Below are 22,194 nucleotides of genomic sequence, written 5' to 3' on the forward strand. Positions count from 1 at the left end.
TAGTAGAGTATTATTCAGTAAGAATATACAGCAAAAATCATGTTGATTTATCAGGAAAATAAGGGATAAGAGATTAAACTATTAATTTGTGTAAGTGCCCAATGATGATAAACATAATTAAATTTAAACCTTCTGTGGATTAAAATGATTGGCAGAAAAGTTTGGACAATACTATTTTGAAACCAACCAATCAAAATAAAATAACCGTACCAAAGTTTTGAAGAAAACATGGGTGCCAGTAAAATTTACAGTCCAATGTCCCCTCCCCCCTGACAAATCAACGTACGTACGTTTTATAGTTCAAATACAACAAAGAGTAAAAATAAACCGGGACTTTTTGTTTTCCATAAACATATCCCTTCTCTCTGTAGCTGAAGATGTATCTTTAAAAATACAATATAACCTAAAAAATCTTTAAAAATACGGAAGTCCAAAAATTACAAAAATTCTCTTTGGCTCTTAATTAGGTTACATAATAGGATGAGAGAGAAAAACAAGGATGACAACATTTATAAATAGCCAAGAGTATAATAGTCATCAAGAGAGAGAGAGTTGACAATGGACTGTTTATTACACTAGTCCCCAAAGTTTTATAATATCGTTTGCATATTTTTTGGCTTAATAACCTTGGGGATTTAATGAATTTTGATTGGTTGGTTATATGAGTGTCCAAACGTTCCAACCACTAAATGTTATGCACATCAATTATCGGCCATTTTCTTATGCATTTAGATTCCTGTAATAAAACAGGACAGATAAAGATTTTAATGATAGATAGATGAACAGATAGATAGCTAGATAAACAGACAAACAAATAGATGAATAAACAGACAGTCAAGCAAAAACCAAGTTTTAATGAAGCATTGATGTTTTGCTGAAAAGAGGAACTAATCAACCATATACCACTCAATAAGGACATCATAGATAGATAGATAGATAGATAGATAGATAGATAGATAGATAGATAGATAGATAGATAGATAGATAAATAGATAGATAGATAGATAGATAGATAGATAGATAGATAGATAGATAGATAGATAGATAGATAGATAGATAGATAGATAGATAGATAGATAGATAGATAGATAGATAGATAGATAGATAGATAGATAGATAGATAGATAGATAGATAGATAGATAGATAAATAGATAGATAGGTAGATAGATAGATAGATAGATAGATAGATAGATAGATAGATAGATAGATAGATAGATAGATAGATAGATAGATAGATAGATAGATAGATAGATAGATAGATAGATAGATAGATAGATAGATAGATAGATAGATAGATAGATAGATAGATAGATAGATAGATAGATAGATAGATAGATAGATAGATAGATAGATAGATAGATAGATAGATAGATAGATAGATAGATAGATAGATAGATAGATAGATAGATAGATAGATAGATAGATAGATAGATAGATAGATAGATAGATAGATAGATAGATAGATAGATAGATAGATAGATAGATAGATAGATAGATAGATAGATAGATAGATAGATAGATATATAGGCACTAGTGAACAAAAAAGGATATCTTACTTTATTATAATGCTTACTTAGTTATAATTTGTTCTACTTACTCTAAAAATTTTAATATTGGACTTGGATAAGATTTTATGACAATTTCTGTAAAATATATTTTTTACTAGGGTTCTAAATGGATAAGGCAATAAATGATAATATGATAATTACTTCAAAAAAAATTACCCTTTCTATTAATAATATTATTTGTTTTAAAGTATAAACACTTGCAGTTAGGAACCAACCAGTTATAAATCTCTAATAAAAGTTATCAAAGTTTTTAAGCCAATTAATAAGAAAACGTTGTTATGTAATTTGGGAACCAGTGCAATTTATAGTCCAATGTCCCCTTCCTGAAACAAAATAAGAAACAAATAGGCGGGGTTCTTTAAAACTAGGGATGGGGATAAAAAATCATAAAGCAAAACAAGGGTACGATTTGCCTTGGGTGGAATAGGTAACCTCCCCCAAAATAGTTATAAACCTTCCCTAGACCTAAGAAAAGCTTAACTGTAAATCTGAATTAGTTCAGTTCAGTGGCTAGAGAGATCCTTAGCTGTAGGCAGGCGACAATAGATAGATAGACATCCTGTTACTTTTTCATAAGGGTATACATAAGTATTTGATGAAAATAGTACTTCAATTTGTAAATAATTTATATAACTATTTTTAAAAATTAAGACTTTTCTTGTATAGGCTTGATTCTTATAAAACCACTTTTTCGACTCTATATTCTTTAGAATTGTTTTACATATTATTTTTCGTTAGCCCATACACATCTTTTTAGGTGTATGTTGGTTTGTTCTGCTCATTAGTACTATATTCATTTAAAATTGAGTTGCATCGCTTTACAAAGTCGCTTCCCTAACTAAAACACAGAAAAAAAATTCTCTTTAATTCTACAATGTCCGTATGTACTTATAGTCCACATTGATCTTACGGGATAAGACAATGGACGATAAGCTGGTACACATTTCCAATGATGATAAACAAAACTAACCATTCTGTTGATAAATATTATAGGATGAAAATTTTGACAAATACAAAATTAGAACTACCCAATTAAATTAAAGTACCCAAAGTTTTTAAGCAAACAAATATGATAACCAAACTTTGGATACCAGTTCAATGTCCCCTTTCTCCCAGAATAGTCTGAGGCGGTTTTTTTATTTTTATTTCTTGTTCATTGAATTTTGAAATTATAAAACATAAATTGCTTTTAATAAATAAGTTTTTAACAAAAATGCCTTAATATTGTTAGCTTGTAATTGCTGCACTACTTATGGATATAATAATCCTTGTTTTCACAAATACAAATGGTTACAATAGTATTCTAATTATATAATGGATATAATAATATTATCAGCTGCGCTACTTATGGATGTAATAATACTTGTTTTCACAAATACAAATGGTTACAATAGTATTCTAATTATATAATGGATATAATAATATTATCAGCTGTGCTACTTATGGATAAGATAATTCTTGTTTTCACAAATACAAATGGTTACAATAGTATTCTAATTATATAATGGATATAATAATATTATCAGCTGTGCTACTTATGGATGTAATAATTCTTGTTTTCACAAATACAAATGGTTACAATAGTATTCTAATTATATAATGGATATAATAATATTATCAGCTGTGCTACTTATGGATATAATAATTCTTGTTTTCACAAATACAAATGGTTACAATAGTATTCTAATTATATAATGGATATAATAATATTATCAGCTGTGCTACTTATGGATGTAATAATACTTGTTTTCACAAATACAAATGGTTACAATAGTATTCTAATTATATAATGGATATAATAATATTATCAGCTGTGCTACTTATGGATATAATAATACTTGTTTTCACAAATACAAATGGTTACAATAGTATTCTAATTATATAATGGATATAATAATATTATCAGCTGTGCTACTTATGGATAAGATAATTCTTGTTTTCACAAATACAAATGGTTACAATAGTATTCTAATTATATAATGGATATAATAATATTATCAGCTGTGCTACTTATGGATGTAATAATTCTTGTTTTCACAAATACAAATGGTTACAATAGTATTCTAATTATATAATGGATATAATAATATTATCAGCTGTGCTACTTATGGATATAATAATACTTGTTTTCACAAATACAAATGGTTACAATAGTATTCTAATTATATAATGGATATAATAATATTATCAGCTGTGCTACTTATGGATATAATAATACTTGTTTTCACAAATACAAATGGTTACAATAGTATTCTAATTATATAATGGATATAATAATATTATCAGCTGTGCTACTTATGGATGTAATAATACTTGTTTTCACAAATACAAATGGTTACAATAGTATTCTAATTATATAATGGATATAATAATATTATCAGCTGTGCTACTTATGGATAAGATAATTCTTGTTTTCACAAATACAAATGGTTACAATAGTATTCTAATTATATAATGGATATAATAATATTATCAGCTGTGCTACTTATGGATGTAATAATACTTGTTTTCACAAATACAAATGGTTACAATAGTATTCTAATTATATAATGGATATAATAATATTATCAGCTGTGCTACTTATGGATATAATAATTCTTGTTTTCACAAATACAAATGGTTACAATAGTATTCTAATTATATAATGGATATAATAATATTATCAGCTGTGCTACTTATGGATATAATAATACTTGTTTTCACAAATACAAATGGTTACAATAGTATTCTAATTATATAATGGATATAATAATATTATCAGCTGTGCTACTTATGGATAAGATAATTCTTGTTTTCACAAATACAAATGGTTACAATAGTATTCTAATTATATAATGGATATAATAATATTATCAGCTGTGCTACTTATGGATGTAATAATTCTTGTTTTCACAAATACAAATGGTTACAATAGTATTCTAATTATATAATGGATATAATAATATTATCAGCTGTGCTACTTATGGATGTAATAATACTTGTTTTCACAAATACAAATGGTTACAATAGTATTCTAATTATATAATGGATATAATAATATTATCAGCTGTGCTACTTATGGATATAATAATCCTTGTTTTCACAAATACAAATGGTTACAATAGTATTCTAATTATAAAATGGATATAATAATATTATCAGCTGTGCTACTTATGGATATAATAATTCTTGTTTTCACAAATACAAATGGTTACAATAGTATTCTAATTATATAATGGATATAATAATATTATCAGCTGTGCTACTTATGGATATAATAATACTTGTTTTCACAAATACAAATGGTTACAATAGTATTCTAATTATATAATGGATATAATAATATTATCAGCTGCGCTACTTATGGATATAATAATCCTTGTTTTCACAAATACAAATGGTTACAATAGTATTCTAATTTTATAATGGATATAATAATATTATCAGCTGTGCTACTTATGGATATAATAATTCTTGTTTTCACAAATACAAATGGTTACAATAGTATTCTAATTATATAATGGATATAATAATATTATCAGCTGTGCTACTTATGGATGTAATAATACTTGTTTTCACAAACACAAATGGTTACAATAGTATTCTAATTATATAATGGATATAATAATATTATCAGCTGCGCTACTTATGGATATAATAATTCTTGTTTTCACAAATACAAATGGTTACAATAGTATTCTAATTATATAATGGATATAATAATATTATCAGCTGTGCTACTTATGGATAAGATAATTCTTGTTTTCACAAATACAAATGGTTACAATAGTATTCTAATTATATAATGGATATAATAATATTATCAGCTGTGCTACTTATGGATATAATAATTCTTGTTTTCACAAATACAAATGGTTACAATAGTATTCTAATTATATAATGGATATAATAATATTATCAGCTGTGCTACTTATGGATGTAATAATCCTTGTTTTCACAAATACAAATGGTTACAATAGTATTCTAATTATATAATGGATATAATAATATTATCAGCTGTGCTACTTATGGATATAATAATTCTTGTTTTCACAAATACAAATGGTTACAAAAGTATTCTAATTATATAATGGATATAATAATATTATCAGCTACACTACTTATGGATATAATAATACTTGTTTTCACAAATACAAATGGTTACAATAGTATTCTAATTATATGTACATAACAGCAGGGGTAAGGTAATAAGTAAAAAACTCCTCTCTAAAAGGTAGTTCAAGCTTTTTTGTAGAGGGTAAAATGTAGGCTTTTAAAATTTTTGGGGGGGCTAAAATGAGAAGTTTGAGGGGGGGGGGATAAACACCCTTTTATGAACTTATATACTTATCCATCGATTACTGCTGTAATAGAATAATATACAAGAAAAGTTCTAAAAGATTCTATTAGCATATAAGTATGCATGTCTGTATGTGTGTCTGTCTGTCTGTCTGTCTGAATGGTGTCTGTCTGTCTGTACGCATATGCAATTCTAAGTTAAAATTGATTACTTAATGGCACAGTTTGAAGTCTTGAATTGTTTTAATAACTATAAATGGTTTGGAAATTTTTAAAAAGATAGATTTAGTCATTTTTCTCTCTATTTCACAATCCCATAATGTTTCTTTCTTCTTTAGACCTCATAGATCTAAAGGGATAAGACAATGGCCGACAAATTAATGTACATCCCCAATGATGATATACAAAATTACCTCTTCTGTAGATTAAGATTTGAACACTCAATCAACCATCAAAAGTCACCAAGATTGTTAAGCCAACGAATAATAAAACGTTATTATAAAACTTTGGGGAATATAATAATAAATAGCCCTCTCTGTCTGCAATATTGGCGACAATGTTTGGACACCCATCGGCCTGGTGTCAGTGACAATCCCCCCTGTTGAATTTGTCAAAGTTTAAATGACAAATATGCGCAACTCACAGTAGGTGAGAGGATGCCATTGGCAGGAATGCTTGGTATTAGTCACATGGAAAAAAATATTGCTTTTATCCAAAAATACAGGGATCTAAAGGGATCACACAATGGCCAATAAATTGATGTAAATCCCCAATGTTGATACACAAAATTACCCTTTTGTAGATTTAAATTAGTGGTTGGACACTCAACTGAATGAGTCAACCAATCATAATACCCCGAAGTTGTATTATAGGATTTTGGGGACTAATAATCAGTCCATTGTCCCCCATTAATAAGCTAATGTAGATGTATAAGGATAAATTAATATCGACATGATGTTTTCTTGCTACAATTTTGATTTCATTGATTTATGTTTTGTCTGCCCAACAATATCTCAAAACCATTGAATTGGTTGAGCTACCCAGTTTAGGCATTAGGCTATTTATTTAAAAATAAGTCTTATGAAGGTTCTAAGCTATTTTAGACCCCTGCTTTAATCTCTTTATTCTAGAAGTTATGTTATGTTTAACTTTCGTATATTTTATGCCAAATTATTCCTATTTTCAAGAACTATTTACTAAAATACTGAAATTTAATACAATACTTGCTAAATTTGCTTCATTAATCAGAACAGTGAACTATAATACAGAAATAGAGAATAAAAGAACGCAAATCATTATAATAAAGTTAAAGGATCTCCGTCTGTCTGTCTGTACCAAAGGATCTCGCTAATCACTGAACCGATATTATTCTCCTTTATAGTGTGTAGCTTCTCATATGTCCTGGGAAGGTTTATAGCTTTTTGGAGAGGGATGGTTACTACCACCCTCCCAAGAGAAATCAACAAAATAAAAAAGATATAAATTTCTGCCTAGCAGATTGTTTTTGTAAACAGCTGATCTTAACATAGATTGAAAAGAAACCATTTAACGTACACATAAAGGCCTCTAGGACTTTTAAAAGACACTAGCACCTACAAATGAATACCAACAGTTATAAGAAGTTGCGCTACTCAAAAAAACAAATTTTCCAATACGTGGAAAATACTTAATAATCCCTTACTTTTTAGAATATTTTCCTCAGCAATATGTTAGAAGCTAATACATAGATTTTCAAGGATTTTGTATTTCTAGCTTTTAACAAGGAATATAATAACCATATATATTCCTTCTCAATAACAAATTAACAATGGCAAAGAAGGTGTATTAACTTTTATTTTTATAGCTAGCCGATGCTTTTAGTAAGTAGTAGATGTAAAAATTTCCATAGAATTCAGATATGCAATCGGTTTTTTTGTAGACCTCTTATTTTTTAAATAATTTAAGTTTTTTTTAAAACAAAATTAAGTCGTTTTAAAGGTACTAAAACGCACCAAAATAAAAATAAAAATGCCAGTATGAACAAAAATAGTAAGATCTTTAATTTGACACCTTACTTTTTAAATTCTGTTGAGAAATTATTAAAAAAAAAAAAGATTTTTTAAATCTTGGTTTAGTCAAAACTTTAAACAAAAATATACTCTACCACAGGCATAAAAAATATGGGTTCGTGTATACTTTTAGAATCAGAAAAATATTACAAATCCATTGTAAGCAAAATTGAAAAAAAGTAAAAAAAAATTAAAAATAAAAATGGCCTAGCATATTATTTTGTACAGGCAACACTATTTTTACCCGCTCTTTACCCCCTTCCCATTTTTACCCCCAAAACAAGGTTTAAGATGGTTGCCTGTATAATATAATATAATATTTTCATATAATTTCTTTTATTGTAGTTTATTTACTATTTTGTAAACTTTCTATTTCAATTTTGCTTAGAATCGATTTGTAATATTTTTCTGATTCTAAAAGTATATATGAACCCATATTTTTATGCCTGTGGTAGAATATATTTATGTTTAAAGTTTTGATTAAACCGAGATTTAAAAAATCGATTTTTAAAAAATTACTCAACAGAATTTAAAAAGTAAGCTGTCAAATTAAAGATCTTACTACTTTTGTTCATACTGGTATTTTTTTTCTTTTATTTTGTTGCGTTTTAGTACCTTAAAACCGACTTAATTATTTTTTTTAAAAACTTAAATTACTTCAAAAATAAGAGGTCTACAAAAAAAACCGATTGCATATCTGAATTCTCTGGAAAATTTTACATCTACTACTTACTAAAAGCACCGGCTAGCTATAAAAATAAAAGTTAAGACACCTTCTTTGACAATAATTTTCCATAGTTCCTATTAGAAAGATCTCGAACTGCTGAACCGATATGATTCTCCTTTACAATGAAGCCTTTTATAGATCCAGGGAAGGTTTTTAACAATTTTTGAGGGAGGATTTCTTCATTGTCCAAAAAATGCCATAATCCCCCAATATTTTTTTTGCTTTTTCCTTTTTAAAAGTGCCCCTAGAGGCTTCCACTAGTGTGTACATAAGAGCTTCGCCCCTACCTTCAATTAGTTAGAAAGAGGACAGAAAATATCTTAAAACCATCCCAAGACATAATTTTATGAAATATTCGAAGATTTCCTAAAAGAAAGAAAACTATCTGTTCAGTTATTAGATCTTAAAACACAAAGACCTTACTACTTTATATAATAGTTTTAATAAACATTTAATTTAAATTGAAAGTTACATTATATGTATTATTTTAGTTTATTTTAACATGAAATTGTATTAAATTACTTTAAATGTATATTTGTTTAATAAGTTGTGTTAAATCATGTATACACTGCAACGTTATAATTGAACGTTATAAATTCATAAAATGGGGTCATTTTTATCCTAGGGCGATTTTTTGATATGGTACACTACCATATTTATAACGAAATACAGGGAGGGAGGGGACATTGGTCTGTTTATTACACTAGTCCCCAAAGTTTTATTATAAAGATTTCTTATTTCGTTGGATCAACAAATTTGGAGACTTTGTTGTATTTTGCTTAATTGGTTCATTAAGTTGAGTGTCCAAACGTTTCTACCACTAACTTTGATCTACAGAAAGGATAATTTTGTATATCATCATTGGATTTGGGGATGTTCATCAATTTATTGGTCATTGTATTATCCCTTTAGATCACTGTACGCTACCATATTTATAACTAAATAGGGTCAATGTTCTATTAACAAAGATGACAAAATCTATAAAAGCAAAGCTCAACAAAGCATACAAATTACTTTTTATTGTCGACAATGATATGTCATCGTGTAGTTCCAAGTTTTACAGAATCTGTAAATTTAAAATGTCACAACTAATATAAACACAACATATATATGAAGAGTTCCTTGTTAGATAAAAATCATAAAAAAATGGTCCCATAAAACTGCTAAAAACTTGTATCTACCATTCAAATATTAGTGCAAAAGTCGCAGGATGTCTGACATTCTGTCTGTATATGTTTGTGTCTGTTTGTAGCGATGGACCGATATGGTCCTCCTTTACAGTGAATCTTCTTTAAAATCTAGGGAAGGTTTATAACTATTTTGGGGTAGGTACGGCTCGACCGTCCCAAGAAAAATAACATACTACCATTTAACGCAATTCTTATAATCAAATAAAATTTCAAGTGTTGCGCTCGTTGCAGGGATCTTAATAAGCAAACACACACAAAATTTTTAATTCGCTGTTTTACGGAAACATTGATATCTTACTCCGTATTTGTATTTTTTGGTTTGCTCAAAATCCATCATTTTTGATTGGCAAAAGCATGACAAAAAAACGGCGGGTTGCGAGATCTTTTGTGACACTGGTATAACAGTAGAGTATGATGCTTGTCCAGGCTGTAATTTTATTGTCATACTTAAGTAGTTAATAACTTTAGGAATCCTTATTTTTATACACATATCTACTTCCTTTTGCTATAAGTTTTTTCCTTATTTTTAAGAAAAAAATACACCACCATTTCCTCTATGCTATTTTGATTTTTTTCTTTATTACTGTATTACAAGTTACTGTTCTGCTAGGCGAATGCTATATTCTCTTATAACATTATGCTTAATCGTAGTAGAAATCCATATAGAGATTAGAGAGATGGAAAAACATATCAGAGAGAGAGAGGGGACAATTAATTTTAAGGGTTCGTTAATTAAGTTGAGTATCCAAACTAAAACGAAGCTTTGTATAGGTCACGGAGGGGGGGGGGCTATTTAAATTTGAGATTTAATTAATGGTTTTTGGCTATTTTTATGTTTCCTATCTACCCCTTTCTTTAAATACAGAGCCCCCTAGATGCTAGGGGCACAGCTGCTAGTATATTATAAAGTAGCAAACAATTTGTGCTGTTGTAATAAATTGTGGTACTGTTGATTTGCCTATGTGATAGGGACAAGGAAAGTGTCATGTATGACGTCATAAAAATACGTCTGACTTAATACATCTCTTTTTTTAGGGGTTACCTTTCCCACTTCTCCTCTAATCCTTCCTTTTTTGGACGTATTTTATGACGTCACATATGACACTTTCCGTATTTTCAGAGTCCCACAGGGCTCTGTCTTTGGTTCTTATGATTTTCTAATGTGAAACATATGCGGAAGTGAATGCACACCTAAAATTTATCTTCTAAAATTATCTTATTATCTTACTTTTGTTATTCAAACTTAACAAACATCTAGATAATATACTTAAATATAGAAAAATAAAAAAAATAGTATTTTTTTTTGTCTGAAGCTTAAGATGTCGATTGAGTTCTCCATTTCATGGAAGTTTCTTATAGATCGTTAAATGATTTTAAGCTATTAAAATTTTATATCTAAGGTTGCTTTTACTCTATTGTTTTACTTTCCTTACTCGAACAAAAGCTCCTAGATTCTAGTAGCACACCCAAAAGTGATATATAAAAGTAACATGATGTCTGTACTAAAGAATCATTATCCGCTATACTGATATGGTTCTCCTTTACAATGCAGCTTCTCATAGGTCATGGGAAGGTTTATAACTATTTTAGTGGCGGGGCCTCTAGGGGCTTAGCCGCTAGTATATTATAAAGTAGTATTTTTTTGTCTAAAGCTAAGGATCTCGAAAATTGTTAGTCAAAATGGGTTGTACTTTTCAAGGAAGCTTTTATTATGTCTTTAGGTGGTTTAATGTTATTTTTTAACATCCCTCTATAGGCCAGGAGCGAAGCAACTTGTAAATAAGTGGTTTTTTTTGCAGTTACTTATTTTCATACTTTTATGTAAAGTATCTTTTTCCTATTATAACAACAATAGAATGATCGATATATTTAGATTTTACATGTTATTGAATTAAAAACAGCAACATTTTGGATAATAACAAAGGGCAACATTGGAAACCAGTCCGCTAGTTATTTGGGTTTTGTTCTGGGACTAAAGTTTTAAGACTATGGCCGATAAGTTGGTCTATATTCCCAATGATCATACACAAAATTTTACTTTTTGTAGATTACAATTGGTGGTTGAAACGTTTAAACACTCAACTTAATGAATCAACCAATCTAAATTCACTAAAGTCTCCAAGGTTGTTAGGCCAACGAATAAGATAACGTTATTATAAAACTTTTGGGACTAGTGTACTAAACTGCCAATTATCCCCTCTTTCTCTCTGAACCTAAGTACTAAGTATTAACGATTTTTTTCTGTTTCAGGCGATTATCAAGAAGCTGCAACGGCGCAAGTCCCGTCGCGAGACAAAATCGCTGCTCTCCGAGGTGCGCAACGGCACCCTCCGCCGAACAAACTCGGACGAACACCTGACCGACATCGACACCACAAACGGCGGTGGACGGCACAATGAAACCGGTCTACCGTCACTGCCCTCAATGGCAGGAAACAGCGGTGACTTTTACGGTGACAAATATGATCCATTTTCGGCTGTCGGCGGTGTTAATCCATCGTGGAAGGATAACGGCGGCAGGCCGCGTGCTATCTACGCCGCCGACGGTGGCAACAACCTGCTAGAGCCGCTGAACCGACGGGAACCCGTGAAAACTCGCCGAATTCGCCACAATTCGGAGGGAAATTATGACGACGTTAATTTTGTGACGGAGGCGTTATTCACCGCCACTCCGACAGTCGCCAAACTCTCGTCAGAAGAAAATATCTACGAAAATCTGTTGCCGCTCTACAGCGCATCCGAAATGAACAATAACAACCATAACGGCGGCGTGACGACAAAAAACTTGTCGGCGGAAAACTCAAAATTTGCACTCAAGAAAATGCACAGCGGTGGCGGCGGGTCGACGCCGAAAAAATCCGGCGGTAGCCGCCATTTAAACATCGGTATCATCACCCCGCCGTTGAGCTCGGACACAAGCTCCTTGGACTCGCACAACGATAGCGGCTACTCGACACGAATGGGTGTCAGTGATGGTCCCTCCCCGTTGATGTGCGACACCGAGCCGATGTTGGACCCCAAGGCGGTGTTTATGATTCCCAAAGACGTGGTGGCCAATTCGCCGTTTGTCAAGGCTATGAACGGCGGCAGTTCGGCAGGTTTTAACAGTGATGATGTTCTGATTAATAAGAAAAGCAGTTTTGTCTAAAATTTTGGAAATTAGGAACCTTTAAACAAAGGTTTGGTAATCAAAGACTCGAAAACTATTTAAATTTTAAAGTATGTCAAAAATTCGTTTTAAATCTAAAATTTATATGTATTTTAATATATTTTATTATATGTTTTACTACTCTAATACTATGTTTTAATAAGTATTAAGAATTTTTTTCCCCAAAAATATACCTACTGATTAATATATCATGATATGTCAAAATTATTACTAATTTAAGTTTATATTTTATGTATCTATTAAAAATGTATTTTTAGTCTTATTTTGTGATTACAAACTAATATATTAATGTAATATATGTATTAAATTAAATGTAAAAATGTATAATAAGTAAATGCACATAAAGAATCTTTATTTTTTAACATAATAAAGTTTATATAGTTTAATTTTCTTTTCTTTTTTAATTGCGAAGCTTTTCTACTATAAGGGTTGGTCCGTCCGTTACAGTTATCACTTTTCGCTAATTTAGACATGTTAGAATTGTCCTATCGATTTAAAACTTTGCATGATGATTCCTATGACAGTAAGGTACAATTCAAAAAACTCTATCAACCAGAAAGTCCATATGTCGATTTAAAACATGTGAAGCATCTCTATAATTAAGTCCTAAAAATGTAAGTTTATCCTTAAACAGTTTACAAGGTTTACTTTAAATCTAAAATAAGTTTTGATCATTTAATAATAAAATTACTATCGTAAAAACGAACTAAATGAACAAAAGCGTTTTGAGTAGCTACGCCCATATAATCAGAGAGAGAGAGGGAACAGTGGAATGTTTATTACACTAGTCCCCAAGGTTTTATAATATCGGTTTTTTATTCGTCGGCTTAACAACTTTGGGGACATTTAATAGATTTTGATTAGTTGGTTTGTTATAGTGAGTGTTCGAACGTTTCAACCCCTAATTGTAATCTACACAAGGGGTAATTTTGTTTATCAACATTGGGATGTTCATCAATTTATCGGCCATTGTCTTATCCCTTTAGATCCCTGCCATGCCAATGGTGCCAAAGCTGTGTAAAAACGTGCGGTGTATTTGAAAATTACAACAATATGTTGGCAGAAAAAATGATGATTTGATAATCTACAACCTCACCTCCCCCCCCCCCAAAAAAAAAAAAGAAATGGGCACGTAGCGCAGCTACTCTATCCAGAGAGAGAGGGGGCATTGGGCTGTTTATTACACTAGTCCAGAAAGACTTTTAATTAGTTTAGATTAACAACTCTGGGGACTTTTAATTGATTTTGATTGGTTGGGTTATTAATGATAGTAACCTATAGAAGGGGTAAATTTGTGTATTAACATTGGGGATGTACTTTAGTTCATCGGCCATTGTCTTATCCCTTTAGATCCCTATATTCTATCTTTGAACACATCCAATGTAGTCCAATAAAGCTTACCTTTATATAAAATGCAGGGATCTTAAGGTATAAGACAATAGACGATAAATCAAAATACACCCAAAATGATGATAAATAAAATATTCTGCCTTGAAAATATTGGTTAAAAAACTTCTTCAATTGTAACAACGCTTTTTAAGATAGATACATGCTTAAAAATTTGAAGCAAATAAGTTAAAATTTTTCAAACTATCAATTTTAAAATTCTTTCAAAATCAAAATGAAGCTTTTCAATTATCAATGGATGGATGTAAAACATTTCATTTGGTATGGAGATAAAAATGTTTCATTTTTAACAGCGAAGCATTTCTATAATTAGGGTCGGCCTGTCCGTACAACCATAAGGTACAGCTTAGACAGTTAGGCATGTTAGAAAAGTCTTTTCAATTTCAAACTTTGGATGTTGATTAATATGTCAGTTTGCAATTGAATAAGCTCTACAAAAATGTTCCAAAAATCATTTTAAACATGTTTTTATTTAGATAATTTGACATGATTTTTTATGATGTTGTTATGTTTGATTACCATCTTTTTAAGATGATGATTCATAGGACGATTATGCACTGCGTATGCATTTGAGATAAAAGGCAAAACATTGGTAATGATTGTCCGCTTTTACTGATTATATCATCCTTATTTTTTTCTTCAAAAAATGATGAAAAACAAAGAATTATTTGACAAAAATACAAACAAGTTGGGAGATGGATATATGGTCTGAAAAGAAAACAATTAGTAAAACACTAGTCCCAAAAGTTTTATAATAACGTTTTCTTATTCGTTGACTTAACAACTTTGGGGACTTTAGTGAATTTTGATTGATTGGTTAAAATTTATGTGCTCAAACGTTTCATCATTAATTCTAATCTACAGAAGGGGTAATTTTGTGTATCATCAATGGGGATGTAAATTAATTTATTGGCCATTATCCTATCCCTTTAGAACCTTACACTTATTAGATGTTATTTTTTTGAGAAAACTTATCTCCCAAAAAAGCAAAACGAACAAATAGCTAAGAAATGCCAAAATTACCCCTTTTTAAGAACAGTAATAACAGAGACATTATTTTATGTCATAGCAGAATTTTGGTAAAAATGCCACTTTTTTAGTGGCATAGATCAGAGAAAGAGAGAACCATTTTTCTTAAACTAGTCCCCAAAGTTTTACAATAACGTTTTCTTATTTGTTGACTTGACAATTTTGAGGACTTTTACTGAATTTTGATTGGTTGGTTTATTAAGTTGAGTGTTCAAACGTTTCAACAATTACTTTCTAATGCAAGGGGTGATTTTGTGTATCATCATTTGGGATGTACATCAATTTATCGGCCATTGTCTTATCCCTTTAAATCCCTGAGCATAAATACTCTAAAATTCGGATGCTTTTGTTTGGTGCTTCATTTTGTTTTTGGCGGCACAGATGATCTAAAATGTTGTTAATCTTTGAAAATCCTTAGAATAAAGTAGAAGGATATCTGTCTGAGAAGACTTATAACTTTTTGAGGGGAGAAATCGCACCTGGAAAAAACCATCCCCTACATTTCAAAAAAAAAACTAAAAGGAATTTTTGGGGGGTGGGCGACGACTTCCCCCCACCACCTTAGTATGTATATAAATCAAAAGTTAAAACTTTATAATTATTAAAGAATTAAACTCTGAAAAGATTGATTGCCTGTTTATAGTCAAAGGTTTAGACATTCAACTGATTTTTAATGTTATGATATGACGATTTTACTGAGGCTTACACGCAGCTGAAGCCGAGACCTAACTGTAATTGATCGTCCATTGACATATCCCTTTAGATCACTGGAAATTTGCGTTACAACTGTAAATAAGACAGATTTTATAAAAAGTAAATAATGTCAAATTCAGTAAATAAAGACTTAAACAAAGAAATTTTTCTTTAAAAAATGTATTTTTTACAAAAAAAAATAACTTAACATGTCATACAGCAAGTTTATTTTTGAATAAAATTAGATAAATAGTTTTCAAGATTCCGCCTAAATTCTCAGAGAGAGAGGGGACAGTGGGCTATTTATTACACTAGTCCCCAAAGTTTAACAACATCGTTTTCTTAAGCTTAAAACTTTGGGGACTTTTACTGAATTTTGATTGGTTGGTTTATTATGTTGAGGGTTCAACGTTTCAACCACTAGTTTTAATCTACAGAAGAGGTAAATTTGTGAACCATCATTAGGAATGTACATAAATGTATCGGTCATTGTTTGCTAAATTTTAGTGTTTGCTTAACCCATAACAGTCGGGCCCCTTGCCGCAACTTTATCGGTCGGAGGGGGGGGGGGGGGGGTCGGGACGTTAGTCAAAGAAAAGATTAGAAAAGCACCTCATGGCTAGTGCCCACCATGAGGGAGGCTGGAATTAGTGGTCAAGAATTATTCTTGAACCGCTGAACCGATACAGTACTCTTTTACAGTTTAGCCCCCTATAAAAAGAATGTAGTGATTTTTAAAATATTATTGTGACTAAGAATTTATGGTAGATAAAAAAACTTAAATTTTTTAAATAGCATAAAAGTATTGAAAACATAACAAATTAAAACAATATAAGATTCCAGGTATGATCCTGCAGGTTTTGATTCTCCATGATTATATAAAACTTTGATGAACTGCACTTATATCCAAAAAATTTGACCTAATTATGTTTGGTGGATTTTCCAAGGGAATGAATTTGAGACAAACAACATGTAAAATTCTTTGTCGTCTAATGCAAATATTCTTTGTAAAGGTTGTCCACCTACGCGTTTTCAAAAATAAACAGGGACAAGCGACAGAGAGAGAGAGAGAGAGGTTACAATGGGTTGTTTATTACGCTAGTCCCCAAAGTTTTATAATAACGTTTTTTATTCGTTGTCTCAGCAACTTTGAGGACTTTAGTGAATTTCGATTGGTTGATTCAATTCAATCTACAGAAGGAGTAATTTTGTGTATCAACATTTGGGATATACATCAATTTATAAGCTATTGTCATATCTCTTTAGATCCCTGAAATAGAAATTTTTAACTAAAATTGTTTACATAATTTGTAACACATCTAATTTATTATCTTTTTAAAAAGATATATGGCTCAGATCTGATTTTAAATAAGTGAAAAAACAAGGATGACAACATCCATAAGTAGCGAAGCACAAAAAATCGTGGATGGAAATACGTAAAAGTAGATTTAAAGTGTATTTATTAAAAACAAGAATAGATTTTTTGGAGAAAATAAACACGAAACCTTGTTTTATTTTTAATGATGACGACGGTCAAAGTAGATTACATAAAAGATTCTCATAACAATGGGAAAAATTATTTTGATACTGATGTCCCAAAAAAGTTTGAAAATTGGACCAAAGACACAAAATATATGGGAAAATGTGTAAAACATATAAAAATAGCCAAAAACCTTATAAAAGGCAGTCTGACCGCCATGGTTGTTTTCTTTAAACGACGGGAAATTTAATTTTGATATCTATAACTGAAAAAAATTTGAAAATCGGACCATAAACACTTAAGATATGGAGAATAATGTGAAAAAATACAAAAATAGCCTAAAACCTGCAAAAAGGCAGTCTGGCCGTCATGGTTGTTTTCTTTAAACGACGGGAAATTTAATTCTTATATCTATAACTGAAAAAATTTTGAAAATTGGACCATAAACCAGGGTTCGGAAGCCGCAGCCGCAGCCTCAGCCTCAGCCACCATCAGCCGCGCGGCTTACGAGAAGCCTCAAAATCAGCCGCGCGGCTTCCTCAGCCACCCAATAAGCCTCAGCCTTAGTCGCAGCCGCGCGGCTTAAAGAAAACATAAGCCACTGTAAGCCTCAGCCGCATTCAGCCACTGTAAGCCTCAGCCACTGTAAGCCTCAGCCACAAAACTCCAATTCAGCCACATTAAGCCTCAGCCGCACTAAGCCTCATTCAGCCAACGCCCCTCTAAGCCTCAGCCGCAATCAGCCGCGCGGCTTATAGTTGGGGAAGCCTCAGCCACACTCAGCCGCGCGACTGTTAATAATTTGAAGCCGCAGCCGCACTCAGCCGCGCGGCTTCAAGAAAGCCTCAGCCGCAGCTGCAAAGTTATGATTATGCCGCAGCCGCAGCCGCGCGGCTTGATATTTGTAAGCCGCAGCCTCAGCCGCAGCTTAATTTTTTAAATTCAGCCGCAGCTTTGACACAGCCGCGCGGCTGAGATATTGTAAGCCCCAGCCGCAGCCGCAGGTGCTAAATTAGTACAAGCCTCAGCCGTCAATTCAGCCGCGGGGCTTAATTTTCATTTAATTTTGTCTGTCTGAAGCTTAAGATCTCAGCAACCACTGAACTGACAATGTTGTCCTTCTCAGGAATCCTTTTACTAAAGTAACAGGATGTCTGTGTGTCTGTGTATCTGTGTGTCTGTACCGAAGGATCTCTCTAACCGCTGAACCGATCGGGTTCTCCTTAACAGGGTAGCTTCTCATAGGTCCTGGGAAGGTTTATAACTATTTTTTTGGGGGTGGGACACCCCCAACCCCCCAAAAAAATTAAAAATCCCCCCCCCTCAAAAAAAGAAAAAAATTTTTAAATTTTTTAAACTAAAATTAAAAATGAGGGGGGACGCCCCCCCCCCTAAAAAAAAAATTCCCCCCCCCAAAAAAAAATTTTTTTTTTACTTTTCTTTAAAAATTTAAAATAAGAAATTGGGTTATTAAATTTGACTCTCTCTCTTCCTCAAGTGCCCCCTAGAGGCCTCTAGGGGCATAGCCGCTAGTTATATATATATTGACATTGGATGGTTTTGAGCTAATTTTGGGGTGGGGGTCAGACATTTCCATCGCCCAAAAATATTTTTTTTAAATGTTATACTTTTAAATTTTTTTATATTCTTTTATAAAAATTTTATCTTAAGTTTTTTTTTAAATTACAACATAGAAACTACCATCTCGAACAACTACAAAAAAATTGAACCTGTAATGTAAGAGCTCCAGTGGTGCAATCAGTTAGCGCACGGTTCTTCTACACTGTTATGCCGGGGTTATAAGTTCGAATTTCACCAGGAGCAATATGTTTTTGAACGTTGATACTTATGAATATTATTGAATACTATTTATAGGGTAACTGCCCTACTGACGTTTGCCTAATTTTATTGTTTTTAAAAGATACAAATTTTTCAGAATTTACTTAATATTCACTATGAATTTGTATTATCTTAATTTTTTTTCTTGTACAATTGGCCTATTTAGCTCAATGGTAGAGCACTCGTCTTGTAAACTAGGGACCGTGAGTTCAAACCTCACAGGGGGCAATCAATTTTTGTGATACTCAAGTTATATAGTAGCTTCTCTATTATTTTTCCGTTTAGGTACGCACTACTTGTTCTATATAATTAAGCTTCTCCTACTTAGATATTTCTTCAATTTTAAATGTATTTAATACTTTGTGGTTGATGAGAGACACTGAAAAAGTTATGCAAAAAAAAAGATTTATACATATTTCATTTTTCATAGTATTTTTAAATTAATGAAAATAATTAAATTAAGATTTGGGGAGGGGGGAGGGAGGGTGTGTGTGTGTGTTTATTTTGAACACAAATTATCCTAATATGTTTTCTAACAAAAAAAATTTAAACAGCGATGTATTTTACTTTTTAAAGTTGGTTAAAAAAAGGTCTTTAAAATGCAATAAATTGTCCTGTATAATATGCAAAAAAATCTACATAATCTTTATGTACTCGATAGATTGAAATAGTTAAATGATTATCATATATCATCCGATTTTGTTTATTTTACAAAGATGCCTACTAAAATTGATTTTATTTTCGAAACTGCAATTATTATAAAAAAAAATGTTTCTTTATCTTTATCATTATGTTATACAATTTCTGAATTTATAAGCAATACATGAATCGATATATTATTACTTTGATGTTGTCCATATTTTCATGTACTCTGATAAAGAAATAATCTCAGCTGGCTAAAATAACAATAACCCCCATACACCTTCTTTAATCCATCTCTCCCCTCTTATGGGATATATAAATGAACTGGCCAATAAATGAGGTCCATAATTTTATTAACAAATTTTCTTTTTTTTAATATATCCACATATTCTATTATATAAAGTGGTAATGTGAAGCTTCTTATTGATCCAGGGAAAGTTTAAAATTTTTTTTGGGGAAATGTATCTTTTCCCTCCCAAAAAAAGATGACCCTCAAAATAAATTATTTTTGCTTCCCTTAAGTATTCCTAGAGGTTTTAGGGGCGCAGCCACTAGTATCCTTTAACCATTAACTCATTACATATTAAAACAGGTTTTAAAAGTATGTACATAAGAGTTATACCTATGAAATTTAGCACCCAATAATTTATTAAATTGTGATATTTAGACCTAAATTTTTCTTCAAAATTTCTGTCACCTTTGGACTAGGGGTTAGTGTGGCAGTCTTGTGTTGGAAAGGTTCTTGGTTCAATTCCACCAATTGAATGTGATTAAAGTTTTTATTCTGCTATGGACATTGGGACAATGGACAATAATTTTTGTTTCCTCTCATTTATATTTAGTTATTTTCCTCTCAAGTTGAAAAAAAATTTTAAAAGGAGGGTGGATATAATGTGTAAAAAAAGATTAGAGGAGATTTGTTCTAGGTAAACTTACTTTATTTGTAATATTATTAACTAAATTTTAATATAAAATTGCTTTACACCTATGTTCTAAGGGTTAGTGCACCATAATGTGTAAGAAAGGTTTTCTGTTCAATTCCACCAAGAATTACATATGATTATTTCTAAAACCTTGTATAAAGTATGGAGAGTTATTTTGTCTGTAGATTAAGAATTCGATAACTACTGAACTAATGAAAACTTTTTAAATTGCCTTTTCCAAGTTTTTGAATTTTTTAAAAAACTAAAATTAAAACTGGTGGGTGCTCAACCAAACTCCCCCCTATTTTCCCATAAAAAAATAATAAAAGTCACCCTTTATCCCCCCAAATTTTTTTTTCTTCTGGGATTCGAACCCGGATGATAGATGGTTCAAAGCTGTTACCGTACCAAAAAGCTATCAGAGCTCCAATATTTCAAAATGAAAATTTGTCTTATTTTTAGATCATTAAGTATTATGATGTCTGTTTGTTTGTCTGTCTATATGTTTGTACTACAGGATCTCGCTAACTACTAAACCGATATGGTGCTCCTATTCAGGGTAGTTTCTTATAGGTACTGGGAAGGTTTACAACTATTTTGGGGGAGGGTACCATCACACTACCAGAAAAAAATTGCCTTAGAAAAAAAATTAAACATCACCCCAAAATTAAAAATGGGATTTACTCGCCCCGGCCTTCCCCACCCAATAAAAATCACCCTACCCCCCAAAAAATTATTTTAATTCAGTTCTTCTTTTTCCAGTACCTATTGTTTAGTATTTTTTGTAATAACTTCATAATTACATTGTCATTAAGATTATGTGACATAAAAAGTTAGTCATAAAAATTATACCCATGAATAATTGTAATAAAAAGCACTTTTGTAAAAAAAACTTTTTTCATAAGAGGTAAGTTTTTATGACAAATACATTTATTGCAAGTGTACATATGATAAGCATTTTAAAGACGATTATTTTTAAGACAAATTTAACCTGCGTACCATGGCTCAACATGTAGCGCATCTGCTTGTCATCATGGAGGTAATAGGTTCGAATCTTGGCCAGACACTGCATGAAATCTGAAGACGTTAAATGGTTCCTACTGCAGCTATGCCAGGTATGCAACATGTAAAGTTAGAGTATGAGGATTTCCTTGGCTCGTAAACAGGCGTAACTCATTACCATAGGACTTTCTGGCAGGTA

General features: G+C 31.1%; 1 protein-coding gene and 1 non-coding gene across 2 annotated transcripts in view; both read left to right on the forward strand.

The window, feature by feature from the left end:
* LOC145334930 (uncharacterized) overlaps positions 1 to 13,366 on the forward strand; it is a 191,342-nt gene extending 177,976 nt beyond the window's left edge. Inside the window, exon 12 of the mRNA XM_080180568.1 lies at positions 12,063 to 13,366. Coding sequence (XP_080036694.1) covers positions 12,063 to 12,959 — 897 coding nt within the window. The 3' untranslated portion in view covers positions 12,960 to 13,366. The remainder of the gene's footprint in view (positions 1 to 12,062) is intronic.
* Positions 13,367 to 19,584: 6,218 nt separating this feature from the next.
* On the forward strand, positions 19,585 to 19,656 carry TRNAT-UGU (transfer RNA threonine (anticodon UGU)). The gene has a single exon. It is a non-coding gene; the product is annotated as a tRNA-Thr (tRNA).
* The last annotated feature ends 2,538 nt before the right edge of the window (positions 19,657 to 22,194 follow it).

The sequence above is a fragment of the Acartia tonsa genome, chromosome 13, assembly GCF_053477335.1.
Source record: "Acartia tonsa isolate MP-2025a chromosome 13, ASM5347733v1, whole genome shotgun sequence".
Classification (NCBI taxonomy): domain Eukaryota; kingdom Metazoa; phylum Arthropoda; class Copepoda; order Calanoida; family Acartiidae; genus Acartia; species Acartia tonsa.